The sequence below is a fragment of the Primulina huaijiensis genome, chromosome 2 (assembly GCF_012295235.1).
Source record: "Primulina huaijiensis isolate GDHJ02 chromosome 2, ASM1229523v2, whole genome shotgun sequence".
Classification (NCBI taxonomy): domain Eukaryota; kingdom Viridiplantae; phylum Streptophyta; class Magnoliopsida; order Lamiales; family Gesneriaceae; genus Primulina; species Primulina huaijiensis.
Window position 1 is genome coordinate 28,990,925 of NC_133307.1, and position 15,590 is coordinate 29,006,514.

A 15,590-nucleotide genomic window follows, 5' to 3' on the forward strand; every position below is an offset into this window, starting at 1 on the left:
ACTATATAACACGAAGAGATAATGCCAATAACCAAACACATTATGCAATTAGATGAGCATCGAGGGTAATGGATATAAATCATGATTTATATCAATGGACACATTATTTTATTCATCCTCAATGTTACCCGTTAAATCAATGTACTGGTCGAGGCTCAAAATGTTACACAGAAAACAGTGACATAAGATTCTTGATCATCCAAGCTCCTGCAGAAAGCGATACATTACTTCCTCATTTAAAGTATCACCAACTTCGTGAAGTTAATCACATAACTGGATAAGATATGGCAAGAATGTCAGAGACAAACAGAACAACGTAACTAAGATAGAGAAACTGAGGCCATTTTGTTTCTGGATGTATCTGCATTTTCAGCATGTAGCCGTTACCCGCCACTTATAGGAGGAATGATGGCTAGTTCATCTCTGTTTTTCACAACGGCGGACTCAGGAGTATATTCCTCATTTAATGCAAGGACCATACAGCTACGAATTTCTTCCAGGCTTGGATATTTAACAATAAGCTTGTTCAAGCAATCATGAGCAGTGCTACCAGCTGAAACGGCCAGCTGCATCTCGGACACTCCAGTTAGATCTCTTGCTCGTGCAAAGAACAAAACCTTGATCTCCACAGAATTATTACCCTTTTCCTCTTCTTCACCATCAATCTTCTCAGAGATACTTTCCCTCTCCATACACTGCCAAGTGCCAGGAACATTCATTTGATCTATATTGATACATGACAGAAGTAACAGCTTTATATAGCCTAGCATAAACTAAAGGTTCACAGGTGTCTATGTAATACTAAAGTAAGAATGCAAATGAATTACATCACTTTGTGAACCTTTTGAGCTGACTCGAATATTATTCAATTTGTATTCAAAATTATAATAACTGGAACCGAGCTAAAACATATTTAAATATTTATCGAACCGCATTTGAGTTCAGATTGTTCGATAATTCCAGAATTGCTCACAAGCTTTAAGATACTCAATTGATAATGACATATACTTGAAACTAAAGGAGCTCGTGAGCTTAGGCAATAAATTTAGACATTGTTCACATTTCTTGATTAATAAATTTGAATCCAAAGAATCGAGCTCAATTTCAAATTAAACTCAGCTTAAAAAGAAGCTATTTTTTCATGCTTTGGTTCGAGTTTCAAACAATCTCAACAAAATTTTAACTTTATCACAAATATCGAAATACAAGGAGCATTCGGTTCAATTTGATTCATTTGCTCCCCTACTGATATGTATTCCAATAACAAAAAAAGAAAAACTTGGGGTACAAAAAAAGAAAAACTTGGGGTACAGTCGGAATTTACTGTCCACTAAAACAAACAAACAGAAAATTAGAAATAATAAAGTTAAAGATAGGAGAATGCATAAGCTACCGAGCATATGGAGCTTCTTCTTGAACAAACATCTGATGGACAAAATAATATACATGTTGGAATATAACAAAAGAAACATGAAAGCCAGCAAGTGGCAAACAGACTACGTATCATTTAAAGGCAACTACTTTCTCCGATACTTTACCAATCAGTATTCTGCATCAGGACAATCATATGTTTCCACTGTCTACCCATCTTCTTTTTGTTCGATAGAACCCACACCGGTCAAACAGATTCCAGGCAATCCGAGATAGACAAAAAACCCCACATACCAATAAAAGATTCATGCAGACAGTACATCATACAGATTCCAGGCAATCCGAGGGAGAGACAAAAAACCCCACATACCAAACTCTTTATGTCTAGATTACAAATATCGATTACCTTATAAATACAAGGGCCGACGTATATCTTGAAAACGATTTCTGATTTCACAATACCCTTCGTTCGAAGATCAAACAAAACAAAAGTGGGATAAGGTAATAGAACCCAGAGAAAGAAAATTGGCAGGAGATGAGGAGAGATTTATATACACCAGAGAATTAAGGATGGAGGTGTGACCGTGTGAGAGAAAGGAAAACGAATCTTGCTGAAGATGAGCTTAAACAAAAACAGATGGTGTTTACTTTTATTAAAAAAATACTCAACTAAATGTTAACAAAAAATATGCATAATTCACTAGATATCATTCTATAAAATATATAATCTAAATAAAAATATAAAAAATATTGATTAATTATATTTCATTTTTTTCAGTCGGTTCGATTTTGATATAAATCAAATTATATAAATTTCGATTTTAACATTTATATCAAAAAAAATTTAAAAAAAAATTTGATTTTCAGTTCGATGTCCTAACTTTCGGTTTGGATTTCTGATTTGAACACCCCTGTTTTCAATAAGTCAATGCATCCCATTTACGGGCCAAAATTAAGCTTATGAAAATACACATATACAATCAGAAAAACCATTTAGAGACCTCGAACCCATAACCGACCCACCAACCGTAAATAATTATTCCTTATAATATACAATTATATTGTATAATATAATTATAGTATACCATTTCGTTAATTATGGGATATATGATTTGTATAATATAATTATATTATACCATTTCGTTAATTACGGGATATATGATTTGTATAATATAATTATATTATACCATATAATTGTATATTATAAGGAATAATTCTCCGTGGTTGGTGGGTCGGCTATGAGTTCGACTTTTCGAAGTGTATCTCTATATATATTTTCATCTTTTCTTTTCAAATTTTTTATTTTTTTGTTGATTGTTCATTTAATAATTTTTTATTTTAAATATCATAGGAAATTTTGAATTCTAGAATTGATTTTGTGATTTTTAATTTATGATTTATATAAATTAATGTAATATTCAATAACAATAAAAAATGATCCAAAAAATATCGTTTAATTCTTAATAATTGAATAGCTTTGCAACAACCATGATTTTTTAAGCTCTTTTTAGCATTTTCAATTAATATATAAGCTATGATATTTTTATACAAAATTATATTGATACAATACTAAATAATATTATTTTCACATGTATATTATCAATTCAAAAACAAGATTACAGGTTAATCAATTGATGTATTTTAAAATTTTAACAAACATACATACAAACCCACGTACATACACATGTAAAGATTAAATTATTTAACTTTTAAATAAGTATATTTATTTATTAATATAAATATTGAAAAACTATTTCAAACTGAATATGTTATATATGTCAATTAATTATTGGTTCAAAGAAATTAATAAAAAATAATATGTTATAATTAAGTACAAAATATATAAAATTCTATAAAAAAAAAAATTCACAAAAATTTATAAAAATCTTGCAAAAAAGTCCACATAAATCTGTTTATAAATATATGAGAATCCATAAAAGTCAATAAAAATCTATAAAATACATAAAAATCTATCATTTAAAAAAATCATTAAAAATTATAATCGAATACACCCCACTAATACTCACAATCAATTTATTTATTTTATTTGTATAAATATATTTCTTATATATATCCCTGGTTCTGACTTTTAGTCCCGAACATTCGGTGTAAGTTAGTACGTTGAGATTGAGTGCAGTAGCGGTCTAGTGGACCGTGGATGGACCCACCAAGTCTCGCTATCTCGGGATCTATCATTTTCTTGAATCTGCGTTCGAGACGTCACCGATCATCACACACACTATAATAATACCCAACGGACAAGAAGAAGAATAATGAATTAATGTGATATGGACTCAACCGATAAGGTGGAGATAGCAAAGCAAGCAATCAAAGAGATAATGGAGGAGCATCAAGTCTCCGAGCACAAACCCACTGCCAAACAACTCCTCTTTCGACTGCTTTCTCAGGTTCTATATCTCTATCTTTTCTGTTCTATGCGTTATTATCTTTGCAAGACGTTTATGGGTTTCTTGGGTTCAGATCTTCACTTGAATCTTTTCTTCTTACAAGAACTTGAATCATTTAGAAGGACGCGATATCGGTGTTCGGCTGCTTTGTTTGCTTTATGTACAGCTCAACTGTCTGTTAAAGAATTGTTCCTTTATGAATTTGTTGTTGCCTAAAAAACAGTTGGATTCATTGCAAGAGGAAGATTCTGAGAAATTGTGTCCAGAAGAGAAGCCAAAAGAACAGTGGGATTCATTGCGAGATGAACAGGTTGAGAAATTGTGTCCAGAAGTGGATAGGACAGAAGAGAAGCCAAAAGAACAGTTGGATACATTGCAAGAAGAGGATGTTGAGAATTTGTGTCCAGAAGTGGATAAGACAGAAGAGAAGCCTGGAAAACAGTTGGATTCATGGCAAGAAAAAGATGTTGAGAAATTGTGTCCAGAAGTGGATAGGACAGCAGAGATAATCAAAGAGGTGAGGAATGTAAAGAGGCAGAATCTGATCACTCACTGCCTTGTGTCGACCATGATTCTGCTTACTGCAGCTTGGCAAATATCAGAAGTGTCTCTGTTATTGAAAGTCAAAAATGGATTGAGGAACCCTTTTAATTTCTTTGGTGGAATCATAAAAGATTTAATCTTGAAAGGGGCCAGACGTGAAGTAGATGGCGAACAGTCGTCTGGCCAGCAAAAACCTGCTATCAAAGCCCCCTTGATCGAGCTTCCCGATCTTCCCCTCTTGGATTTGTCAATTTTCGATTCTACTGATGAAGAATGAGGTTCTTTCCACTTTTATCCAAACAGAAGTATACAAACATAGTGGAACCAAAAAGTCCCCCTTGATCGAGCTTCCCGATCTTCCCCTCTTGGATTTGTCAATTTTCGATTCTACTGATGAAGAATGAGGTTTCCACTGTTATCCAAACAGAAGTATACAAACATAGTGGAACCAAAAAGTCTCCAATGGGTTCGAGAGACCGGTATCCTCTGCGCCGTATTTTGTTGGCTTGTAATTTTTGGACGAAACCATCTTTAGTAGTATAGACTAGATGTTTTTCCGTTAGTTCATCTTTTGTTCAAACGAATTAGTGCATCACGATTTCTTGAATGAAGTTTGTTCCAGATAAGATCTTATTGCTTTTGGGAAAGATTTGCTTGATTAATTCTTCAAGATAAAGGATTTGAGGTTTGTCTAAAATATTATTATTTTTTTAGGTTACCATGGTGTGAGCATTTACAGAATTTGTAGTCTGCTGCATCGTACGAATTTGCAGAATTGGAACCTGAAAATGTTTGAAAAAGATATTGCAATGTATTTACAGTTAAAATATATGCTACATCAGGAAAAAACTATCTTATAATTGAATCTTAATCAAACACGATCATATTTTTATTTTGAAATCAAATAAACAATCAAACATGTTTATTAAAAAATAAGAACAGAACTGGCACTTTAGGTCTAGCATAGACCCAACCGTATTTAAAATGTAAAGTTTTTTTGGCAACACACAATGTAGAGTTTTTAGTGTAGAGCTGTTGGGAATATTGAATGCAATTAGGTACTGAATTCATCTATATATTTTCATTATTCGAAGGGAACAGTGCATTAGAAGATAATTAATGCTCGGCAAACAAAGGTTAACAAACCATATACCGTGCGTGTTCTAACACAGAGCGACTATAATCTAGCATCGTCAGAGGATCTTCTTGCAGTTATAACTCCACCTACACAGGCAGCATAACTCGTTGTTGCATAGCACTCGAAGCAGGGAACAGATTGGTATTTTCAACTCTTCTAAGGCTAATGTGGGAGAAAGTTGAGGTCTGTTGCACAGATATAACATGTTTCAGCAAACTTGTGTCACTGAAATTTCGAGATATCGGTTCATAAGCACCACTGGCAGATCATTTCGCCATATTAAACATAAACAATAGTAGGATGATATCAAATGTCCATTGCACAAGACGTCCGAACAGAACGAATTGCTTCTTCATCGTTCACTAGTCATTTGAACAGAAGGAATTGCTTCTTCATTGCTCTCAACGGTCAGACAAGATGGCTTGGCCGCTCCAAAGTAGAAGAATGCCATTATCTTTGATAACTCATCAGCTGTTCGGATTGCTGTAGCGAAAAATGGAAGATTCACGTACAGGCCATAGCCAAAAGCATGCAAGTGCTTGAATACCGAAAATTTACCTTTCTCACGGTACAAAATTTTTCCTGCTTTAGTGAAAATGAGTTCTGGGAAGATAGAGACTCGTAATGCAGAGACCAAATCAAGTTCCACGACAGCATCGATTGCAACACACTGTTTTCTAATGCTGATTAGTAGCTCGCAGAGAGGAAGATATAAGTGTTCAGTGGAAAAGCTCACTTACTCTAGGTGATGGTAGCTGACAGTTCCATATGATCTGCACTGCTTTTTCTAATTCATCTCGGATCCTCTCATTATCCTTTGGTCTGCAGATATTTTTTTACAAGAATTAGTAAATATAGAGTTGCACAAGGATAAAGCATTATGTACAAAAACTAAAAGATTTAAATTGACATCCAACTCGCATCATTAATCATCACATATTAAAAGTGTCATTCTTGACTTAAACTAACATAGATTGACATCCAATTAGTATTTAGGTAAATGGAATACCTTTCGGCCATATTTTGATAAATGGATTTGAAGAAAGTGGATATCAAATATCCATAGCGTATGTTTGGGCAAAAAATTTACATACGCATTTCAAATTCCACTTCTTTGTCTGATAATTTTTTCCACACTTTAATAGATTAAAATCACTCAAATAAATGTATTTCAAATCAATTGATTTTAAATATATTAATTTCAAAATTTCTTTCAAATCCAACATACATGCTTCCAAATGCAGCCTAAAGGTATATGCTTTGTTGTCAGACTGCAACTCAATACTTAATATTGTCTCATGGTTGCATACTTGCATTAACTTCCTCCTATTCCTTTGAAGATGCAATTCTTCCTCCTTTCCAAGCTTTCAAATAATTACCAATACCACTAACTTTCAAAATTTTCTACATTTTTCTTCAATGGCAATCATGTATTCATTTTCCATATATTTACTTTTTTTAGCCACACACTACGAAAGCCATATTCAATACAAATATACTTTTGCACGAGTGGATGTTTCAAAATATCTTATATATACTATTGGGTGAGGTCTAACTTTTCTTTTGGGAATAAACTTTCACTTCACCCAACTAATTTTGGATATCAGTTTAATTGATGAGAGAGTTTGAGGGCAAACCTTTTGTAACGATTATGCACAAGAACGACTAAAGGACTGATGTCCTTGAAAACAGCTTCTTCCCATTCTGCAGTGGTAATGTCTTTTATAGGACGAATATAATCATCATCTTGCCATACTATTTCGTTTTCACTGTCATAATTCTCATCATCATCCTTTTTTACATTCTTGATGCTGATCTTGTTGAAAAACTGATTCAAATTAAAGCCCCACCCATCAGCGTTCTCTGGCCAATCTGGATCATCCTCCTCCACAACAAGTGGATATTCAGCCAAAAGTTTCTGCATCTTCCTCCTCTTCTCAACAAGATCCGTCTCTTCTTCCACATCAGGAATCCTACCAATAACTTCCCTAATCTTTTGCCTCCATTCTTTCCGCTTTTCTTCATCCATAGCAAAGGAATCATCATTTCCATCCTCCTCACTCCCACTGGATTCATCCCCTTCCTCTTCCTCCCCTCCACCAAGCCTAAGCAATTCTTCTATTTTTGAAACTTCAATGCCACTTCCTTTTCTGCCATCACCCTGTCTTCACAATCCAAAACAGAATTCAAATGTGTTTATAGGTATGATAGGGGGGAACTACAGAGCAAAAGGGAGATGAATAGATACCCTTCGAGGTGAACACAGAAGCTTTTTTGTAAATAAGCCACCGAAAGGCTTCATTCTACGGTAGGAATCCATCTCATGCACTTCTTTCGCAGAAGTGAAGAGAGCTTGTGGCCTTGAAGCATATTGAAGCAATTCCATTTCCTAAATATTAAATCAAACTGAAACTCTTAAAGTCTCCATATATCATGAATATTCTGGAAAAGAATTGTATCATGTGTGAATTCAATCTAAAAGAAAACAGATATGACCTTCTGAGCAAAAACTATGTTTCTACCATTTCCAATTTCCTAATTATTTGCGAGGATCCTTTTGGTATAACAATAATCAGTGATGCTCTGTCACTCAATTTAAATTACTCTTTAGCACAAGAGCAACAGCCAACGCAAGCATAAAAAAGATCAGCAAGCAATAATATCACAAGTGACATCCATTACACAACAGTTTATAGTTAAAACGAAATACCCGATTCAGAAATAAACAGAAAACCAATTCTCAAACATGAAAGATGTATCAGTAACAAGACCCGTAGAACGAATCAGTGAACACATATCAAATACAGTTCTTTCCGAAAGCCGTTAGATTACGGACCCGCCTGCGTCGAGCTAGAACTTTGCAACCAAGGCCGCCAATAAAGCAGAACCTGATACTCTCCATCTCTGCATAGAATCGCCTCCTTCCCGCCACTAGCTTCAGGATGCGGCCCAGTTATGTAGAATAGGCAGCGTGAAATGGGATAAGGTTTCCAGCAACAGAATTAATTTCCACATAAGCCGAGAGCAATTTCTGCCTTGTGGGTTCCGTAGAAGGGTTATAAATGACATTTCGGTTTAAACAATTTTTTAATATCATATTATATTTTAAAATTTAAAATATCTGACAAATTTTTTGGAGAACTAACATTTTCGTTGTAAGTTAGTTATTTTTCATTTTGATTTTGTTATTTAACATATTTTTCACTTTTTTCATATTTATATTGACGTGAGATCGAAAAATGATAACTTTATAATAATCAAATATTCACACATTTATGATAAGATATTTTTTATCTACCATCAAATTTCTCTTTTTTTTAATTTCTATTTTCTTCAAAAATATACTATATCATTGTATCGTTCAGAATTCTTTTGTATATAAGTTGTATTTGTGCACAACATGCATGAATTTGAATTGTGTTTCTATTTTAATAAATTCTACCAAGATTTTTTCTCATCAAAAAATAAAATAGTACATTTGTGAACAATTTTAAGAGCTTATATTATTAGGTTTTAACTACTTATATTGACGCGTACATCTTATTTTAATAATACTTTTTTTTAGATAAACTACACAAGTTCTCATAGAAATATATAAAAAGTCAAGAGCGATGATCAAGATCCATCAGGAGGTTGAGGAGAAAGAAAGAGAAAAAATGGATGAATTAATAATGATTTAAGACATCAAAACTTACGTGACAGATTGAAATACACCTAAGCAAAATTAAATGATAAAAAGTCACTCAATATTCAAAAATAGGAGTGAAAAAAATTTTCCTTTACCTTTATTTTTTCTCAAATGAACTTTAATGTTTGTCACATAAGTTTTTTCACATCGTACGTGCCACTTATGGTATTTAACTTGAATCGTAACAAAACTGTTATCATCTCAACATATCATGGTAGAATGCTTTTGGAAATTACATATAATTTCGTGATTTTTCATATGATAAATCTTAAAATCTAAGTCTATTCAAAAATTATATTTAAAACATGTAAAATTAATAAACATCGTAGCAAATGAAACATCATTTCCATCCTCCTCGCTCCCACTAGATTCATCCCCTTCATCTTCCCGCCCACCACCAAGCCTAAGCAAATTTTTCTATTTAGGAAACTTCAATGCCACTTCTTTTTCTGCCATCAGCCTGTCTTCACGATCCAAAACAAAACGAGAATTCATCTCATGCACTTCTTTCACAGAAGTGAAGAGAACTTGTGGGCTTGAAGCCTGTTGAAGCAATTCCATTCCCTAAATACTAAATCAAACTGAAACTCTAAGGTCCCCTTACATAATGAATTTTAAAATATATATGTATGTGTTTTGAAAATTTGATCGACATGATATAACATTTCAATTCGATATATGATTTTTTTCGCTTCGATTTCCTTCGATATGATCATTACATCACAAAACATATTTTAAATTATGTCAATGCACGGTTATAATTTGCATTTGAAATGGTAAGAAAATTTTTTATATTTGATAAGTTTTGCTATAGTTCTGATGCGGTGGGATATAATAACCATTAACATAGTCTCGCCTCTTAGATAATCAATAATTTGGGACTGGTATGTTAACGATAGAATTTTCGATATTTGATAAGTTTTATTATGGCTCTGATGCGGTGTGATATAATAATCGTTAACATAGTCTCTCCTTTTAAAAGATTAAAAATTAGAGACTGGTCAATTAATCATGAAAAACAATATGATTTTCAGTATCATTTATGCCATTTGTTTTGTTCATACATGTTATTATTTCGAATCGTCAATTTTATATGCATCTTTGTTATTCGTTATGATCGATCAACCCTCACTTACTGAATATTTCACAAAATGCTCATATTTTACTCTCCATCTCCAGATAAAAACGAATAATAGCTACACGATGAGGAACAATAGATGTTCAGGGACTGGTGATCTATCCCGAAGTTTTTTTTAGTTCTGCTTTTAGTTCAATTCTAAACGAAAAAGACTGGTTTAGTTATATATTATACGACAATGATTATTATTTTCTATGTTAAATTATTAAACAACACTGATGTTTAACGTCTCGTTCACGGGACGTGACATAAAGTCAAAACAACAATTTAACCATGATATTAGGTTGTTTAAACCATGATATTAGGTCGTTTGAAATCCATGATTTCTTTTGAATTTTCAATGTTTAAATAAATTACACAAATGAAATCCAAGTCCATCACGTACATACTTATTTAATCAATAATTGTACTAATTAAAATGAATTTCGAAACTACACAATATTGGAGTCATTTGAAATATATTATGATTAATACAATTATAATGTAAATAAATATGTGATGGATTTGAATTGTTTTGTTTAAGTTATATAAACAATAAAACTACATATAAAATCATGAATTTCAAATCGCTCAATCCAAAATCACCATTAGGATCTGGAAAACTCAAAGGGATGGATTGTCACCATATCTTTGATACAACGTAATATGATTAGATATTCGAAACCACCCAATACATAATCTAGTGCTAGCTTTAATATATAACACAGTACAAAACTTCGGAATTTCCATAACAAAGGTCTTAAAAAACGAGTCTATACGAAAATAAGATTTAAAATATTTGGGGGCAATAATGTTTCCACTAGAAGACTAATCAAAATATAATGTTTATAATGTTATATGATTTAAAATATTAAATTGACACTAATTATATCTTTTCATGAAACGACAATAGCTTAATCATGCATAAAACATGCATAAAATAAAAGTACCGACGTACATGGTGAAATTAGGGAAAAGAGAAGAGCTCCCAGAATGGAATTTCTACTCCCTAGGTGTCTTAACTGGAATTGCACCGAGGCTTTTATGTGTTGTGTAGAAATAATTTTGATTTTGCAAAACCTGAAAATTGCAAGTTTCAACTTGTGACCTCAGGGACATTCATGAATAGTAAAAATCGAGTCAATAAATTATAAATATGATCAATTCCGCTATGCAAAATTGTAGTTAATGGCAAACTCTATTTTCTTTGATTTAAAGACAGAATTATTACAATTGGATATCGAACTCAATAATTCATTTTAAACTTTGATCTTTATGTCATATAATATACAAAGCATTGGTTGTTCTGTGTCATCAATCTCATGATAATTATGGCTCATGTTCTTGTAACCTTTACGAAATTTCGAGGTCTAACTACTAAGAAAACAATCATGTAACTTTATAATTTTATAAACTAGGGAAAAAAAATTAGCAAATAATGAATTTCAAAGGTTGGGTCGGTAATGAGAGACCTCTCTTTTGTCCGTTCCAGGCACCGATTTTATATATCCTAAATACTAAATATAAATATAAAATGAAAATATTATCACTTTATGAATCAAGAAAAAAATATTTCAAAGGGGGACAAACAAAGAAAAAACTAGCTGTCTCGTATTAATTTTCCTCCCCTTCACTCGATGTGTACATGTATAGCCACACGCACGAACACGAAATCTCATATGTAAATTCCTACCATTCTTGTAATATATAATACTCTATCTAAGTCTATTATATTATATTTTCTTTGCCACTTGTCAATTTCAATTTACTCTTCTTCGATCTCCATTGATGATCATACACTGACTCAAGCATTGATTGAAATATTTATAATAATAATAAACGAACGATCATCAATGGAGAATCGGCACGGAGAATCATTCGGGCTTGAGCAGAGCCCGAGAGTGAAGAGAAGCAGAGAAAATGATGGGAGCTCGGAGCAGCTGGGCGGTGGAAGAAAGAGTTCCAGCAAGTATCCTGTGTACAGAGGGGTGCGAATGCGGGCCTGGGGCAAGTGGGTTTCGGAAATTCGGGAGCCGAAGAAGAAGTCTCGAATCTGGTTAGGGACCTTCGCCAGCCCGGAAATGGCGGCCCGAGCCCACGACGTTGCTGCGCTGGCTATCAAGGGGGACTCCGCCATCCTCAACTTCCCGGAGATAGCGCACCTGTTACCCCGCCCGATCACTCGCTCCCCGCAGGACGTGCAGGCCGCGGCCACAAAGGCTGCTCACATGGAGCACCTCCACCTCCAGCACCGATGTGGAAGTAGCGAGAAGCGGTCTTTGGGGTCGTCTTCTTCGTTGATGACGCTGTCTTCGACGTCGGAGGCGGCGGAGCTGAGCGAGATAGTGGAGCTGCCGATTCTTGGCACGAACTTGGACTCGGTGGAGACTGTAGGTGACTTCGTGTGGGCAGATGATTTAAAGTGGGATTATTACAGTAACCCATCCCTACAAAGTTTCGAAGATTGTGGGGTTTTCTTCGGAGAAAATAACAATATTGGGATGGAAAATTATGACATGACGTCCCTCAATTTGGATGACTTGTTTTGGTGAAATGATTTAACTGTGTTTTCTTTAATGGAGAAGGGAAATTTTTCCGACTGAAATTGAAATTTTTCCGACTGTTCAGTTGAAATTATTATTTAACTTCTCTTCTTCTACCTCAAGCTAGTATCATATTAATAATGATTGGTATCATGTTAGCAGTCGAGCAGAAAATGGCCAAAATTGCTAAAGAAATAAGATTGTTTCAGGAAGACCTAAATTAATTCATTAGATTATCAATAATTTAATTTAGGCTAATTTACAAAACAGATATTCTTTTTCTCGCTTTTAAAATCCATTTTTAATGAGTTTTTATTGGGAAATTTTCAATCATTTCTTTGAGTATTTGTCTGTGTTGTTTTGTTCTACAAAAGATCGAATTTTGTTCTTTTTCTTTTATTTTGCCCTTCTCTGAATTTGTAACTTTTTGGAAAGCAGTAAAATAATTTGTAATCTTATCTTTTTTATGACGTGTGACATGCAACCACTACCTTTCGATGTAGACGATAATAGATAAACTACACCGGAATAAACTCGCTCATGAAATGTTGAAATAGTATATCTACAAATAATGCATATTAAATAAAAAAAATGTTGTACGTATGTTCAGTATGCCAACAAAAATGGCACCAGTGTAAAATGTTACTTTTATTATATGTTATTTTTATATATAGAATACAATTTTTTGAAAACCTGATACTCAAATTATCCATTACTCACTATTATAAAATAAGAATATAGAAATACTATAAATTAATAATATAAAAATCACGTATGTTAATTTTCGAGTTCATTGTTTAAATATATTGTTTCACAAAATAAAATTTATTATTCATGTGTCATTTCATCTTGTAAAAAATTATTTCATGATTCTAAAATAAAATTGTATTTAACTAACAATATACTTGATCATGCATATATACACAAGATTATTTGTTTTGTGCGCTTCTATTTATTATAATTGTAGAGTTAAGGAGACCGAGCTTATAGCTCAGTGGTCTCACCTCCTATCGGATTAGTCGGTTTCTCGAATTTGATCCCCCTCCCCACGTATATTGTAATAAAAAAAATTGTAGAGTTTAGGATTCTTTAACATTTATATATGTAGCTAGCGAAAAGAAAATGAAGTGGATGAAAGCATTCGAGCACGGCTAAAAGCCACATATTTGTGAACGAGGTGAATTAATTTGAAATTTATCTTCATCTCAATAAATTCTACCAAGATTTTTTCACGATATTGCACACCTTAAATGCTAGATGAGAGCTTTTCTGAAAAAGCCTATTAATTTTTCTAACGGATAAAGAACGTTATATTTTATGTTTTAGTTATCTAAGTATTCATATTTAATTTTTGGTCGTTAGATTGTGTTTTAGTTTTTTTTAATCCTTTTTTGTGGGGTGTAGACGTGGTGTCGTCGCCGTATATGTCAGCATTTTTTTAGAGACATGTGAATTTCATTAAAAAAAAATCAAAATCTTAAAAAAAAAACCTATTTTATAATATCAAAACACAAATTTTAAATACTTACATGATCGAAATACAAAATAGACAAATTTAAATAAATATTTTCGTAATTTTCTTTTTTTAGTTAGTTCTAAAAATGGTTGCATTTCATTTTAAAATTAAGCATTTAAAAGTTATGAATAAAATAAATTATAGTAGAAATAAAAAATTGGAAGTAAAGAGAAATTCAACATTTCAAATTATCATGAGCAGGTTGAGATAAAAAATTAAGTAAATGAATGTAGAAATGATAATTTTCTTCAACGAAAGAAGATTTGATATCCGACCTGAATGTATGAGAGTACGAAGAGATTTTTTGGACTTGATTGAAGGGTCAAGTCCATAAGTGTGAGAGAAGTAATGAGATAGATAACCTCATGAGAAATGCTCTTATGCGTCATATTTCTGATGCATGTTGTTTGATCTGGTTGGCTAAGTGAGCCGCAAAAAGAGAGACATCATATCTAACATGTAGGACTGTCTCTGCAGAGGACAACACTAGCGGTCGGGTAAGAGAAAGAGTGACCTAGAGGGATCGAAACATCACCAACAATGAGGCACGATCCCAAATCTCCTCTTGTATTCACGGTCCTAACAGCTCAGCCCATTGGCACCAATATCACTACAGCCACTCATCCATGTGTCGTTTAGTATGAGACTATTTACTAAATATAAAGAATTACAGTTGTACATTGACTGATAATTATAGCATTTGGCCTAGTGGTAGACGTTCGATCATAACACCAATTAAATAAATGGGCATGATGATTTTCGGGTTCGGGGATGGAGGTGTGTATAATAGAATCCTATTAATAAGAAAATTCATATCGATACCGTACCAAAATGTATATCGAAAATTTCGATACATATAACTAGCATACCGATTATACTGAAATTGTATGGTATACCGAAAATTTCGGTACGGTATCGGTATATACCGTTTTATACCGAAAAACTCATTTATTTTTTAAAATTTTATAAATTTATTGTTTTAAAATATTATATATTTTAAAATTTTTATATATTTTTTCGGTATTCCAGTATATTACAAAATTTTCAAATTTTATACTGTTACTGTACTGAAAATTTCGGTATTATTACCGTACCGAAAATTTCGGTATTATTACCGTACCGTACCGAAAATTTCGGTATTTCTCACCTCTACTTATACCCGACCTTAATACCTGATTAAATTATAATAAAATTTATATATATATTGAAAAAAAAATGTAATTGTATCAAAATTGAATTGTGATCAGATAAAAGACTAGTTAAAAT

At 32.8% G+C, this 15,590-nt stretch overlaps 4 protein-coding genes across 8 annotated transcripts; 2 read left to right on the plus strand and 2 right to left on the minus strand.

Annotated features, from left to right (window-relative positions):
- Positions 1 to 178: 178 nt before the first annotated feature.
- On the minus strand, positions 179 to 2,024 carry LOC140971380 (molybdopterin synthase sulfur carrier subunit). Of its 2 annotated transcripts, none has more exons than XM_073433622.1 (2): positions 1,666 to 2,024; positions 179 to 695 (listed from the first exon to the last, which is right to left on the minus strand). In XM_073433622.1, the coding sequence occupies exons 1-2, from the start codon at positions 1,678 to 1,680 to the stop codon at positions 384 to 386; spliced, it is 327 nt and encodes a 108-aa protein (XP_073289723.1). In that variant the 5' UTR covers positions 1,681 to 2,024; the 3' UTR covers positions 179 to 383. The 2 variants fall into 2 exon arrangements, with proteins under 2 accessions (XP_073289723.1, XP_073289724.1); XM_073433623.1 differs by having other exon boundaries at positions 1,778 to 2,017.
- A 1,480-nt stretch (positions 2,025 to 3,504) lies between these two features.
- LOC140971381 (uncharacterized) lies at positions 3,505 to 5,040 on the plus strand. Of its 2 annotated transcripts, none has more exons than XM_073433624.1 (2): positions 3,505 to 3,779; positions 3,883 to 5,040. In XM_073433624.1, exons 1-2 carry the CDS (start codon positions 3,660 to 3,662, stop codon positions 4,597 to 4,599), a joined length of 837 nt encoding a protein of 278 aa, XP_073289725.1. In that variant the 5' UTR covers positions 3,505 to 3,659; the 3' UTR covers positions 4,600 to 5,040. The 2 variants fall into 2 exon arrangements, with proteins under 2 accessions (XP_073289725.1, XP_073289726.1); XM_073433625.1 differs by having other exon boundaries at positions 3,515 to 3,779; positions 4,003 to 5,040.
- A 301-nt stretch (positions 5,041 to 5,341) lies between these two features.
- Positions 5,342 to 8,460, minus strand: LOC140971382 (thioredoxin-like fold domain-containing protein MRL7L, chloroplastic). Of its 3 annotated transcripts, none has more exons than XR_012174302.1 (6): positions 8,297 to 8,459; positions 7,709 to 7,849; positions 7,098 to 7,621; positions 6,197 to 6,282; positions 6,019 to 6,130; positions 5,342 to 5,943 (listed from the first exon to the last, which is right to left on the minus strand). XR_012174302.1 is itself a non-coding variant. In XM_073433626.1 (6 exons), the coding sequence occupies exons 1-6, from the start codon at positions 8,360 to 8,362 to the stop codon at positions 5,813 to 5,815; spliced, it is 1,056 nt and encodes a 351-aa protein (XP_073289727.1). In that variant the 5' UTR covers positions 8,363 to 8,460; the 3' UTR covers positions 5,345 to 5,812. The 3 variants fall into 3 exon arrangements, 2 of the variants coding, with proteins under 2 accessions (XP_073289727.1, XP_073289728.1); XM_073433626.1 differs by having other exon boundaries at positions 5,345 to 5,943; positions 6,201 to 6,282; positions 8,297 to 8,460; XM_073433627.1 differs by having other exon boundaries at positions 5,346 to 5,943; positions 6,201 to 6,282; positions 7,709 to 7,872; positions 8,195 to 8,450.
- A 3,515-nt stretch (positions 8,461 to 11,975) lies between these two features.
- On the plus strand, positions 11,976 to 12,870 carry LOC140961278 (ethylene-responsive transcription factor TINY-like). Its single transcript, XM_073419701.1, has one exon. The coding sequence runs from the start codon at positions 12,119 to 12,121 to the stop codon at positions 12,815 to 12,817; it is 699 nt and encodes a 232-aa protein (XP_073275802.1). The 5' UTR covers positions 11,976 to 12,118; the 3' UTR covers positions 12,818 to 12,870.
- The last annotated feature ends 2,720 nt before the right edge of the window (positions 12,871 to 15,590 follow it).

Bases quoted from the DNA above. Each gene is read 5' to 3' on its own strand.
- LOC140971381 (XM_073433624.1), top strand. From the start codon at position 3,660: ATGGACTCAACCGATAAGGTGGAGATAGCAAAGCAAGCAATCAAAGAG. The intron at 3,780-3,882 runs GTTCTATATCTC...TCTTCTTACAAG, and splicing joins TCTTTCGACTGCTTTCTCAG to AACTTGAATCATTTAGAAGG.
- LOC140971382 (XM_073433626.1), bottom strand. From the start codon at position 8,362: ATGGAGAGTATCAGGTTCTGCTTTATTGGCGGCCTTGGTTGCAAAGTT. The intron at 6,131-6,200 runs GTAAGTGAGCTT...ATTAGAAAACAG, and splicing joins GTCAGCTACCATCACCTAGA to TGTGTTGCAATCGATGCTGT. The intron at 5,944-6,018 runs GTAAATTTTCGG...TTTTCGCTACAG, and splicing joins AATTTTGTACCGTGAGAAAG to CAATCCGAACAGCTGATGAG.
- LOC140961278 (XM_073419701.1), top strand. From the start codon at position 12,119: ATGGAGAATCGGCACGGAGAATCATTCGGGCTTGAGCAGAGCCCGAGA.